This window comes from Cavia porcellus, unplaced genomic scaffold, assembly GCF_034190915.1.
Source record: "Cavia porcellus strain 051 isolate PalLab524CR breed Dunkin Hartley unplaced genomic scaffold, mCavPor4.1 scaffold_1, whole genome shotgun sequence".
NCBI classification, from domain to species: Eukaryota; Metazoa; Chordata; class Mammalia; order Rodentia; family Caviidae; genus Cavia; species Cavia porcellus.
In genome coordinates, this window is record NW_026947484.1 from 175891758 (window position 1) to 175906462 (window position 14705).

Below are 14705 nucleotides of genomic sequence, written 5' to 3' on the forward strand. Positions count from 1 at the left end.
ATGAGAAGCCACACCCACTAGCATGGCTATGATAAAAAGACTGATAATAACCACTATGGGTGAAGATACACTGAGACTTGAGTTCCTACACACTGAAGATAGGAATGTAAAACAACACAGCCACCTTGCAAAACAGTCTGACAGCTCCTCAAAAGATTAAATAGAGAGTTTATATATGATTCAGCAATTACACTCCTAGGCATACACTCAAGAAAAATGAAAACACATGACCACAGAAAATGCTGTATATGAATGTTCACATCTGTACTATTCATTATTGCCACACTCTAAAAGGGAAAAACACAACACTTCAAGGACAAATGGATAGCCAAAATGTATTATACCCATATAACGGAGTGTTACTTGACAATAAAAAGACAAAGTATTAATAAATGCTACAACATGAATGAATCTGGAAAACATGCGAAGTCAATGAATCCAGTCACAAAAGGTCACACAGTGGTGCAAATTCCACTGACAGGACAAGTTCAGAAATCTATAGAGACAGACAGTAGGTAAATGTGCCAGGGAGTGGTAAAGACAGGGGATGGATGTGACAGCTAAGGGGTTCAGTTTCTTTATGGGTTGATAAAAGCTCTAAAATTGATTTGCTCATGGTTACACAACTCTGATATCCTAAAAGCCTGAATTATAGCTCAATTATTAATGCTGGTTTAAAACTTAAAAAAGAAGGGCTGGTGATAAAGCTCAGTGGCAAAGTGACTGACTGGCAAGTGCAAGGTCCTGAGTTCAATTCCCAGCAGCAAAAGTAAATAAATACATAATTTAAAACTAAAAAGAAGAAAGAAAAATCTAAATAACAATTCCATCGCATGTTTACTGAGTCTCTATCTGACAGTAAAGTTTCCCAGGGCTGGAATCCCTTTGTCTTTTAACCTTTACCTCACTCTCTGATCCTCTCTCCAAGTTCACCTAATAGACCTAGAAAAATATGAACACAAAGTTAAGGTTTATTACAGACTATTTCCTAGCAAAATTGCTGTAGAAATGGTATTTTAATAGGGAAAAACATTTCTAAATTGACTTTTATATTCAAGTCAAATATATTCTCCTAAATTAAATCTCTACTGCAGACAAACATCAAGAATTTAAGAAGAAATTTAAGTCTCCACCTATTCTTTTGGCAGGGTGGGGTGGAGGCAGGTGAGACAGGGTCTGACCATGTAATACAGACTGGCTCTGAACTCACTATGTAGCCCCAGCTAGCCTCAAACTCATACCAATCTTCCTCTCTCATCCTCCTGAGTTGTGGGAATACAAACATGCACCACCATGCCCAGCTTGCACCTGTGTTTAAAGTTCTTTTCCACTCACTATTCCTATCCAGAGTACATGAACCCATTCGTAAAGATGCCTGGATCCACCTGGGCCTTATGGAGATTTCCACTCGTGTCAGTTGAGCTTTAAAATCTGTGCATCTGTGGACCTCTGGATGAGAGCCACTGTTTCACCAGCTGGTATCGCTCTCTACCCTTTGATTCTCAAGCACCAAGCCACAAATGCACTGGCTGTCAAGAGGGGGAGACACAGTGTGGGCTACCACAAGGAGCATCCTTCTTCCTCTTCAGTGTAGGACCGACAGTGCGCCACCCAAAGGAACTGTGCAGTGGAGAAACTCAACAAGCACGACCTCGTGTCAGTGTCAGGTGATCCCAGTTGAAACCCACACTGATGCACGTGTATGATAAGAATGGCACTTTTACCTTTGTGGTTTTCCCCTCTAAGACACATTACTACACTCTAACCACAAGAAAAATATCAAACATTTCAGTTGAGAGACAATTTACTCTTCTCAACTGTCTACATCATCAAAAAGCAAAGCAAGCCTGAGAAACTATCACAGCCAAAGGGAACCTGTCTCTACAAAATGGAACATGGTCTGGATGGGATCGTGGAACAGAAAAATGACATGAGGCAAAATTGTGGGACTCTTTAATTTGTTGATGTTGTTGTTTTTGTTTGGTTTTGGGTTTTTTGTTTTTGTTTTTGTTTTTTGACATAAGGTCTCAAGATGCAGTTCAGGCTCACCTTGAGCTCCATTTGTAGCACAGGCTGGTCTCGAAATCACAATAATCCTCCTCCCTTAGCCTCCCAAGTGCTGGAATTACAGGGCTGCACCACCAGGCCTGGCTAAGTGCTTTTTATTAATTATGTTTAACATTTATAATGATGATAATTGGTTCATTAATTGTGACAAATGTATCATACTGATGTAAAATGTTAGTAAGAACTGGGTTTAAAATACACAAAGAACTCTCTACTATCTTCACAGCGACTCTGTAATTATAAAACTGTTCTGAAGTAAATTGTGTACTTTACAAAATTAGTCACTAGCTGCCAATGCTGCCAAATTAAGACTCTATTTTAAGGAATAGTCTCAACTGTTTAAAAATGACTGTTACCCTTTCAAACATTTCTATAAGCGATCAGAAAGCAGGGAAAGGAAAGCCATGGGCTAGGGGGACAGAGGGGTATGTGTTGGGAAAGAGGAGATGAAACCCTGGGAAAGATCTGTCCCAGGAGTCCTGTCCTTTCTACCCCAGGACTAGTAGCTTGGCTCTTTTTACCTTGAAAACCAAGAAGCTGTCTGTGTGTTCTCAACGTATATAGCCTCTTCCGAACAGGCAGGAAAGAATACTGGAGGCTGCAGTGGCAACAGAAAGGCTGGCAACACTAAGAAATTATTCACAAAATGCTTCTGTTGCGCAACAAAATCAGCCTATCTGAAGAGTTTTTTTGACCCAAACTACCTGAAAGGACTCAAAGCCCAAAGAAATACATAGAATCTAAAACAGTCACTATTTCTATTTTCAAAAAAACACAGACAGAAATGTATTTAATATATTATGCATGGGGTTTTTTTTGCTCTGGTTCTGTGAAACAAAAATGTACAGATGTGATTAATAGGTAAATGCTATAGTGCTGCAATAAACAGGCCGCGTGAGTTTTATTTTTTTTTTAATAAAACACTGAGTTGGATGAATGATGTGTGCAGATTCCTGCTCCCTGAGTTACTCCTGTCCGAAGACAGCTCAGCCAGTCACAGTCTGAGTTGTCATTCTCCACCTGGTGGCAGCCACCCAACAGCGTCCACCAAAGGGGAAAAGGCACAGCCTCAGCAAGGCTCACGCTTCCAGGCTTGCACCTTTAAAACAGGCAGCAAAGAGAAATTAGGGCTCCCCCATTCCTCAAAAACCCACAAAAAGCTCGTCAGAAAAGCTGACTTATCATTCAGCAAAAACCTTGTTTACAAATGGTCAAAAATCCACCGCATGGCACCCCAAAACTGGCTCACTATCTAGCAAATCAGAAGCCAAAGGGTGAAATACACTGTCCAGTATGTCTTACATGCATCTGAGGGGGGCCTCTGGTATAAAGTGCACAGCAGTGTGTATCAGTCATGGAAGCTGAGCGAGCTGAGCGAGCAGCTGCCAGAAAGACAACACAGGCGAAGTGAGAAACAAGCTGCAGTGATTACTACCTACGGGAATGAGATGGGTGGGCTGAGATTCTTCCAGTTTGCTCCTCAACCAGTCGAAATCCTGGTATCTTCGGCGAACAGAATATTCTGGCAAGTCAAACTCTGCCCGAGTACTCTGCAAAAAAGAACAGAATGGAAAAAAATAAACATAAGGAATAGCAGCGTATCTTGGCTAAAGGGAAGGAAAATCATTCCTTTCAAATAACCAAACTGGGCAAGAAACACTCTCTTTCCACCAAACACACCAACCAAATGTTGGGGTGCACCAATCAGGAATGGTTAGCCTGGGCCTCAAGGCACAGTCGAAAATTTGAGGAACAAAAATGAATCAAAAGCACCAGGTTTTTGGTTTGTTTTTTCCTGATCCTCAAGAAATGGAATTCACCTATCTCTCAAAATTGTTTAGAACATTTGATTCATTTCCTCTAACCTTAACTCCAGGAATTTCTTTGTGCAGAATAATTCCTCTTTGGATATTACTACTGACTACAAATCTTGCAAAAAGAAATTAAGTCTCTACCTTCTGCTAAATATGCTGACAAGCTTCGCTGAAAGCAAAGGGAAAGTAATAAAAAGGTAGCAAAGCCCTGCTCGGTTAGAAGGCAGATTAGATGAAAATAGAAAAGATTTTGTTTACTGTCATCTTCTACCAGAACCTCAGAACCATGACCTTGAAAGCATATTGCATTCAAGATGCATAATAAAAGGAAAAAACAAAATTCCACTGAATAGCAGAAAAATATTAATAATCTTATCCCTTTCCTTGTTTTCTATGATGTGATTGTAGCCATTTAATAATAAAGCCAGTGTTAAGAAACTAAGCTGATCTACATCAAAACAAGATTTGGACTCCTCAGTTACAATCATGTCTCCAATAAACCATTTTCTCCTAAAAGGGTGCCACTAATTACTGATCTTAGGGTTTGAATACAAGCTATAAATGGCTCAAGCTACAGTATAAAAATGTATTTTTTTCAAGTCAAAAGTCTGTTTTAATCCAAGAAATGAAGAAAATCTTAAAAACACATAGGAAGAGTAATCTATCAGAGAGGCTGTGAACAGCTTTGGTATTGAAAACTGATTTCATCTGCCCCCAAATCTGTGCTCATGGCCCGAGCTAAACTGCGAAGGAAAGGACCCAGTCTGAAGTGACCAAACTAGCTCTTCCTGCATAGCTTCCTCTTTTCAAAGTCCCACACACCTGCAAACACCCATGAAACACAAGCTTCCCCTAAGTTGGGGGTGAAAGAGCGGGAAGATGTGAGAAAATTCATTCAACTTAGCTATCTATAAATTAGTAGAATATTCCCAAAGGAATCAGGATGGTGGATCCCAGCCGAGAGAGTAAGCTTCTCGGAGCCTCACTGTAGAGCCTCCTCTAGGTAAGAACAGAATTGACGGGGACACCTTCAGTCCCCCACAGACCCTCCAGGCTCCAGCAGAGGATCTGACAATGATTCCAGGCCTGTGAAAGGCAGAATTTGAAAGGAGATGAAGGATAGCAACTGATTTCCATGGTCAACCGGAGGTGCTCTCCTTTTTTCCAATCTCAATATTAGATGCTCATCCGCCCATCAATTATCTTATGTTTTTCAACTTCACTTCATAAATTACAGTTATTTGACATTTCTGCTCTTAAATCTGAAATCAACAATTGGTAACCATAAAATACATTATAAAATACAAGTTCAGTTTTGCTGTAACCAGTTTCACATTTGGGAAACTGGCTCTTGTTCTTCCTTCTATATATATTCAAGTTATATAGACATTTTAAAACTTCAGGAAAAACAAGGAAATGAAAACTACAAGATCAGCCATAATCCACCTAAACAGAAAAACAATCATGTTAAATTTTATCTCTTTCCATATTTTGTGCATCTCACTCAGTTTTTTATTATTTTAATATATCTTGGACACCTGGGCCTTGATCCTCCTACCCCAGTCTCATGAGTGCTCGGATTATAGGCACATGCCCTGGACATCATTTTTAACATGCATAGCATCCTGATGAATGTACATCAAATTCTCATTTAAATTTTTTTCAATAATGCTCCAGCAGACAATATTAGTCCCGATCTGATAATCCCCTTAAAATGAATTCTTAGTGATAGACTTGCTGGATGAAAGTATACATATATATTTTAACTGATATACTGCTTTCAAAAATATGACAATTTATGTTCTCTTCACATATTTCTAGGAACAAGTTATCTCTGACAGATATATAACTGCAAAGTAATATATTATCCTTCTTTTACTTTTAAATTTAAAACATTCTTTCAAATGTTTGCTAATTATGCACTTTTCTTTTTTTTCAGTTTTCATTTGTATAAGCTCTTTACTACAATTTACCTATCATAATTTCCAAATATAGCATTTTATGCAGAATTTTAAATATGTAGGTTTCACTCATTTTTCTCATTAAAGCAGACACATTTAGTACCATCAACAAAAAGCCCACCTCTGTTACAAGTTGATCAACATACTTTGCGGTATCCTCTCCTTTATTTATGGTTTTCTTTTACATTCATGCCTATAAGCACTGTTACTCTACTTCTAGGCATATCCCACTGAGAGAATAATGTTTTCTAGAGTGGCGAGCAAGCAGGGTGTCACGGCTACAGTCCAGTCCCAGTCATTTGGGAGGCTGACAAGACAGGATCACTTCATCCCTGGAGTTTAAGGCCAACACAGGCAGGCTATGACAAGTGTTTTTCTTTAAAAAATATTGCCAAAGATGCCTAAAGATAACCTAAGAGATACTCATACAGAATGATGATGCTAAACTTCTAGCATAGTAAAAATAAATATTATTATGCTCAGTTACCTATTTTTAGAATCAAAACAAAAGTAACATATTTTCATCATGATCTGCACTGCAATATTTAAAAAACAACCTAAATGTCCAACAATAAAAAAGAAAATTATATTTATCCCATGATTATTAGTAATTAGGTTTGTAAGACATTTATAATGACAAAAATGCTTCAGTATAGTTTAAAGGGAAAACAGAACATCAAATTATTTGTGCATACTGTATATTATAATTTTATTTGTGCTAAAATCTAAATATAAAAGAGTAGGAAAGCCAGGATGGTGCTACATGCCTGTAATTCCAGTCATTCAGGAGCTTAGGCAGCAGAATTACAACTTCAAGGACAGCCTGGGCAACTTAGCAAAATTCTGCCTCAAAGTGTAAAAGGGTTGGGAGTATGGTTTAGTGGTAGGGTACCCCTGGGTTCAATCCCAGTACCACCACGACCACCACAAGCACCACCACAACCACCACCACACACACACACACACACACACACACAAATTAGAAGAAAAATTTAGAACTGATAATGAGAACTGTCCTCTTCATATTCATCCTTGTTTCCCAATCATTTGTGATTGTTGTTTCCAAATCTTATGTGATCCTCATAATATTTCTACAGTCACACATATAAAATGCTCAGGATTTAATCCACAATGAAACTTGTCTGGTGCTCTGGAAAGCAGTAAGTAAAAATCATCAGAAACAGAAAGATGTTCACACTCTCTCACCTAGTATTAGTTTTACTTACTTTTACCACAGCTTGTTCGGACACAAACAAAATACAATTAAATAACATAAATTAAAAGTAGGTAAGAAAAGAAAAGAAAAACAAGAGCAGAGAAAAGGCAGAACCAGAAATGAAGCTAGGAAATGCATCTGCAGTGCCACTTGGCACACCAGCTAAAACTGGGCCACAGATCTCACTGTGAATTTCTGGAGAACTCCAGTTATAACACTAACGGTACTCATAAAATATGCAGATAATAAAACTCCAAGTACGAGTTTGTAATAAATCTTTCCTATGTGAAGTTATGCTTGAGGAAAACATGTATCTCAGGAAAACAAATGTATACTTACTTCTTATTTTCTAGTATCAATGGTTAACAAAACAATAAAAAAAATTCACAGCCACAACTGCATAACTAGAGATACCATTACAACATTTCAGTCCTTGTCATTCTGTGTGTCTACAACCACAAATGTCCAATAAAGATCACAAGGCCCTGGCTAGACACCTAAAGTCCAGGGGTTGGGGTTTAGCTCAGCGGCATAAGCGCCTGCCTTGCAAGCAGGCAGTCGTGAGTTCGATCCCTGGTACCAATAAAAACGAAAAAGACCAAAAAAAAGACACCTAAAGTCCAATTTAAGAACAGGTAACTACACACAGGCCACAGTAAGGGATCTTTAATTTTACAGCACTAAAAGTTCAGCACCAACAGTCTATCTGAACACTCCTTGGTCATCTCCGGGCAACCCTGACAATCTGTGGAAGGGCTTCCAAACTTTAAAAAACCTGTCACAAACCCAGATTCTAGTCAGTCACTCCACATGGCACCCCACTCCTTGGGCCTCACCGTACCAAACAGGCTTCTCCTTCCACCTCAGGAACAAATGTACACAACAATTGTGGCCCAGTGCCATGCCAAAGAATGTCCACTCAATCCAATATTTATAACTCACTCAAGAGAAACTTGGTCTTCATCTTGAGTACCAGCTCCCTAGGCATAGCTAGCACCTCTGAAGTGGCACTTGTCCCCCAGCACCAAAACCTCTTCCATTACCAAATGATAGCAGCTAATCCCATTCTGCTTCAAAACCTCACCACCTAAGAGAACCCCTGAGAATGATGCCTGGTGGGCTTCTGGTCATTCAACCTCATGCTCTTCTGGGCTTGCTTTCCTTGGAGAAAAGATCTCTCCACCAGGCTCTCTGGAATATCCACTTCACAGGCGATGTAGTCAAATCTGAAACCTGGTTCTCTCCTGAGTACACAGCCTCCCGGCCATCCACCATCTGCGGACTGCTCATGATCTCTACTCTGCATCCTCACCAGACAGCAAGGAGTGGATGCAGATAGCTCCTTCACTCCACATTGCTCCTCCACAGCCCTGCAAACCTGAGCCTCATGCTGTATACATCCTCTACCCCACCTCTCAACACTCAGAAGACTGAGGCAAGAGGATCACAAGCTTGAGGCCATCTAGAGCTACACAGCAAAACACCACTCCCCGCCAAAAACAAAGCAAAACAAAATACACAAAAGGCTGGTCTTCCCTCAAGTCCACATTCTTTCCTAGTTACTGACACTCTGTCATTTCTCCTGGCACCCTGAACACTGGAGCACCTGGCCGCCCAGCTTCCTTTCTAAAGCCCTCCTGCCCTTGAGAGCCAGCTGGTTCGCCATACAACACCTGCCTGTCCACCAGTGTCACGGCCTCTCCAGACTGCCATCAGGTGGAAATGCATGCCTCTCCCTCTCTAAACAGGGCCCCCACACTTCCGCCTTCCACTTCCCACTGCTTTTCAGTCTCTTGGGGCTGAGTTTCTCAGCATTCTCTCCATTCATTCCTTTCCTTCCTTCCCTATTTGGCATCAGTTCCATGCCCTATCACTTCCATCCACAATACCTAATGCTCCTTCCCATTGTCCACTTACCCAGTTTAGGCTAAACCACCACCACCCCTCTTTGTTTTAGCAGGCCTGGGTATGTGAGAACACTGCGGGAGGAAAAACAAACTAGGCAAACACAATGACACAATGAATTCTACAACTGGACTGTCAAACAGACTTTTAATACTCCTTCCTGCAACTCTCTCTCCCTCTCTGCATCATTTATTAAAAAGTCTGTTAAAATTCTGAAGACTTTTAAACCCCACTCCAAAATTTTCCCCTCACTCTCAGTGGAAGATCTCATCATTTATTCATAGAGAAAACTGCAGCTATCAGCAAAGAGCCCCTCAACTTCCCGCTACAGAAGAAGCTTCCTTTCTTTTCCTGGAATGATGGAAAAAGTGCTTCCCTTTCCCTAGCAGAAGCCAATCTCTCAACTTGCATTCAACACACTCTCTTTTTCCACCTCCACACTGGTTTCCACCTTCCTCTCCAATCTTCAGTCCACTGTCTCTTTCTCTACCAATACTGCCCAGCTGACACTCAGGTCTCCTTCATCCATTAAAAATAACACACACAGCCAGGCATGGTGGCACACACTTGTGATTCCTAGCACTCAGGAGGCTGAGGCAGGAGAAAAGAGAGTTCTGAGACCAGCTTGGGCTACACAGCAAGACCCTGCCTCAAAAAGCAAAAACAAAAACAAAATATAAACATATACAACACAAGCCTCTCCCTCCCTCAAGGCCACACCCTCCTCCAAGTACTGCTGTTGTTCTGTTTTATTCTTGTTTCTGCTGCCAAACTGCAGCAGTCACATGTCCTGCCCCTTACCTCCCATTCGTCCTAACCCGCTGCCAACTGGGCTCTGCACCACACCAACAAAATTGCTCTCACCACAGTCATTCACAACCTTGTCATTAAATCTAACGTCCACTTTGTGGTCCTTATATATAACCTGACCTCTGAGATATTTAGACGGTCCTGACCACAGAGGCCTCTGCAAAGAATTCGCTGCAGCAAAAGGTGGTAATGACTGACTGAGGACAGGCGGCTTTTAAAGGAGCTGGTGATGTGTATTTCTCAACCTCATGTCTGCTTCCACATATGAGCCAAAGGCCTCTGGGAAGACGGTCCTCAGAAGTGAGACACAATGAATGGAATCACAGAGCCCATGACTCAAGCCTCCCCACATACTAGCTGAATGTCTCAGCAACTGTCTTAATGTCTACGTGTCTCAATTTCCTTATCTGTAAAGAAAACTGCCAATATCTATTTCACGAAGTGTGAAGATTAATGCACTGGAAGCACTTAGCACAAATAATGGAATATCTATATAACACAATGCTACTGTAGCCTTATAAATGATGCATGAGTGTGCTTACTGGCACTAGCACAGAGAGATACTTGCAATATATGAAGTGAGCCAGGTGCACACAAAATATGGAAAAATGGCTCAGAAAGACAGCAATGATTATTTCTGACTGCTGAGCTTATAGATATTTCATTAATGTTTTTAACTTGCATTTTCTAACTTTTCTATCATGAACATGAATTGTATAAAGAAAGCTAAGCTTTTTCTAAAAAAGGCAAGCACCTGATAAATGTCCAGTAATTATGATGTGACTTTCTAGAGCCACAGAGAAAAGAGCCAGGAGTTGCCTGCCCTGCAAGGCCTGGCTGGTGTACTCCCATGGAAAGAGACACTTACAGCATAGATGTGTACAGCATTTCTGGTCATTAAAAACAAAAAAAAAATTTTTTTTTGAGACAGGGTTCACTGTGTAGTTCAAACTGGTCCTGAACTCACTATGTAGTCCAAGCTGGCTTCAAACTCACAATGATCCTACTGCCTCAGCCTGCCAAATGCTGGGATTACAGGCATAGGCCATCACATCCGGCTTAGTCACTAAATCTAAAATCTATCCACTCACCTCTGTCCTACAGAGCTCTCAGCCTTGGGCTCATTTAAACTCAGGCAAACAGAGCTCCATGCTCTGTCCAGCTTTGATGATCAGGAAACTTGAATTAGGATCGAGAAGCTACAGCCTCAGAGGAATAAAACAAGCATTTGTAAACTTCATTTTCTGACCAATTACCTTTGCCCGGAACAAAAGCAGCCAGGCCAGGATCAGGTGTGGAATCTCGTATCCCTGCCTGTCCTCCCTCTCGTCCCCACACTCCTACATATCCTTTAACACAGCTTTCAGAAAGAAGGCTCCAAGTGTACCACCAAGCTGTTAAACCTGGTTCATTTCTAGAAACAGGAAAAGTAGAGGCGAGTCTGGTGTGGAATCAGAAGTGGAAGACAAATTCCAGGAGTAAAAATTCTGCAACAAGTTCATCCGAAGGCACTGGCATCACAGCCAAGTGAAAATGTGGGACTAGAACTTGGAAAACGATACTCTCAGTCAGCTTCTCACTTACAGGAAATCAAGTAAGCCCTGGAGAAGGGATTTAAATAAGAAATAAGGACAGAGAGGGAATTAATAAAAAAGATGCCACAGAAAGACTGGTGAGCTGTGCAGGTACATCAGCCTCTGAGTCAGTTCACAACAGTCCTACGAGATTTGCTTTGTGGTCAGAGTAGGGTTAAGTGCAGGGCATGGGACCAAGCTCAAAGAGAAAATGTTACATTTGGCCAGTGCTGCTGTCCCAAGGCAGTCACCTTGTCACCTGGCTGTTTACAGTACCAATTCAAGAAAAACAGGTTTTGCATTTCACTCACCACAGGGTAAAAAAAAAAAAGTGTACCCTAAGAAAAAACAAAAGGAAATATTTCCTGGAATTACCCACTTCACACTAGGACCTCTGCTGAAAGCAAAGACTACCTACATAAGCACCTGCCGAAGGCAGTAATGGAGAAAGACACCCAGGTACAGAAAAGCTTTGAGTGTGAACCAGGAACAGAATGACCCAACAGGGCAGTAACTTCAAAACACTGACAAAGGTTTAAACGTACACAGAGCAAAGAGATGTGAAGACACCACACAAATAATCAGCTAGACAGAATTACATATGAGCAAAAGCTTCAAAAATATCATCAAATGGAAGGGAAAGAGCAATGTACACTGCAATCGACCTGCTCCTGCATGCATATATGTAAATGAAAAAGGACTGGAGGCACACACACCACATTTGAGCAATGGTTGCTTTTGGCAGAAAAACATCTGAGTGGGACCAGGGAAGAGGCACAGTTCTCTACTCTGTATTTGGTCTTTGGCATTGTTTCTTTTATGTTTTTTAAGACAATGCACTCAGATCACTCATATGATTTTTAAAATATAATATTTTCACAACCAATAAAAGATAAAGAAACATTTGAGTATATTTCATTGTCTTTCTATAGATTTTAAACAGAAAAAAATCTAAGTTTTCACAATTAAAAAAAAAAGCTTTTTTTTTTTAAAGCCAGGCGTGGTAGCATGCATCTATAATTCCAGTATGTGAGAGACAGAGGCAGGAGGATCTCTGTACATTCTAAGTCCAATAAGGGATACACAGTGAGTTCAAGGCCAGCTTGAACTATATAACAAGACCCTATCTCAAAAATTAAATAAATAAATAACAGGAAAAACAATTAAATAAAATTTTTCTGCAGTGAAAAAGAGAAAAGATACAGTAAAAGAAAAGAGAGTACATGTTCATCTAAACTCTTCTTAATACCACCCATAAACATACTTCCATCTACTAAAACTTCTGGCCCTGCCACAGCCTTCTTGGTGCAGCAGGAGAGCGAGAGCCCAGGCACTAAGAATGAGGAGGCCTCACTACCCTGGATGGGGACACCCCCAGGCCTCAGTCACACAGCCTGCCAGCCCAGTGTACAACACAAATGCTGTTGATGGAATAATGAATGAAGAACACCACCAGGAGAGTAAATGGTCCAACAGCCAGTTATGCAGCTACTTCACAAGCAGATCGATTGCAGTCAGAACCTGAAAGTATCTGTGAATGGAGAGAAGAGCAGCTGAACATTTGGAAGCCCCTGGATGCCAATGCTCAGGAGAAAGAAGCAGAGTGGAAAGCAAGCAGTAAGGAAGACAAGCGTTAAGCAAGGCAGGACGGGCAGCTACCAAAAACAAAAGCAAGGAAAAAAAAAAAAAAAGCAAGCAGCAGGGCAGCAGGGCAGCCTTTGTAATGGCATTGATGAGACTTTCCAGGCACACAGTGGGAATGGGCAGGGTGGCCAGCACGTAGCAAGCAGGACAAGGATGCTTGGTACTCATCTCCCTCAAGCAGGCCCCGCTGGTGCATGGAAGAGCCAGCCAGCCACCCCAGGAAACACTGTATCTGCAGTATCTTAATCCTACTCAGTAAAGCTGTTCACAGTAACTAGATTAATTATGCTGAGCTCCTTTGGACCCAACCTTTTGTCTTTAGAGTTGATCATTGTTTGTGATTGTATGTTTCCTTCAGCAGTGTTCTTCCTGAATTCAGAGAAGGGGAGGAGGAAGAAGAAGGGAGGAAGCCTCCAACAGTAGCCTTAACCTGGACTTCTGTGCATTATTCTGAAAATAAATTTGTTTCAAACAAAAAAAGTTCTGAATCTATCTCTAAATGCTTCTTCATTATGTGGGCTGTGGTAAGGGAAATACAAGAAACAGAACACTAAAACTTTTTTTTAATTACAAGAAATATAACACTAAAACTTTTTTTTAATTATAAAATACCAAGCAACAATGTGAATTTTCTTTTTAATAAAATAGATAATGCAGACAAGTGCTTTACAACTCAGAGACAATTCTGCTCCCCTGAGACTGACAGCGTCTGGAGGCTATTTTGGCTGTTAAATGGGTGTGTGTCCCTGTGTGTGTATGCATACACGCTAACAGCATCCAGGTGCTCAACAAAGTATGATTCTGCCCAAAATGTTAGTACATTGGGGCTGGGGATTTAGCTCAGCGGCATAAGCGCCTGCCTTGGAAGCAGGCAGTCGTGAGTTCGATCCCCGGTACCGATAAAAGGAAAAAGACAAAAAAAAAAAAAAACCAAAATGTTAGTACATGCTGAAGACAAGCCTAAAGTTTTACTTCAAATACTCAAAAACTAATGCTCAGTACAACAATATAGGCCAGACAGTATAGCTCAGGAGTAGAGCACAAGGATCTGAGCTCAATCCTCAGCAGCACAAAAAGAGAAAGAATTAAAGTTATTCTTGTATAAATGCAATTATGTAAAGACCAGGGTTGCAAAATACAAATATAGACTTTACAGTATTAGAAATTCAAGTTAAAGTCTTGGTTACCAGTTCTGTAACCTTAAATAACTTACTCAAGCTTTGTGATTCAGTTTTCTCATCTGCAAAACTATAACTAACAGACTTTTAGGAATGCTGTGAAAGTTAATTAACTCTCAGAACTATGCTCACTACCTCCCTAATACACAGCAGAGAATCAATAAATATCATTTCTAGTCCTGTTACCCCTTTATCCTCACACTATTAGACCTAATTAGGCCAAACTATAACCAGGGTCTCACCAAAGACATTTAGGCTGCTATGGTGATTCATAAATCTTAAGAGCAATATGATATGAACATGCTAAACAGCATGACAGAAAATATACGAAAGTATGGATATTAAATGCTTTATTTAAAATACTTCAATAATTTCTCCTTCATTATAAGAATTTTAATCTTATATAATCCTTTTTATTCTTGATGAGTGTGGTAGTACACACTTATAATCCTAGCTCTTGGGAGGCTGATGCAGGAGGATTGCTGCGGAGTCAAGGCTAGCCTGGGCTACGTAGTGAGTTCAAGGCAAGCCTCAAT

General features: G+C 40.6%; 1 protein-coding gene across 1 annotated transcript in view; it reads right to left on the reverse strand.

Moving 5' to 3' along the window:
* Nucleotides 1-14705, reverse strand: part of Snx30 (sorting nexin family member 30) — a 117642-nt gene that overhangs the window by 38761 nt on the left and 64176 nt on the right. The window contains exon 3 of the mRNA XM_063260716.1: nucleotides 3507-3617. Coding sequence (XP_063116786.1) covers nucleotides 3507-3617 — 111 coding nt within the window. The remainder of the gene's footprint in view (nucleotides 1-3506; nucleotides 3618-14705) is intronic.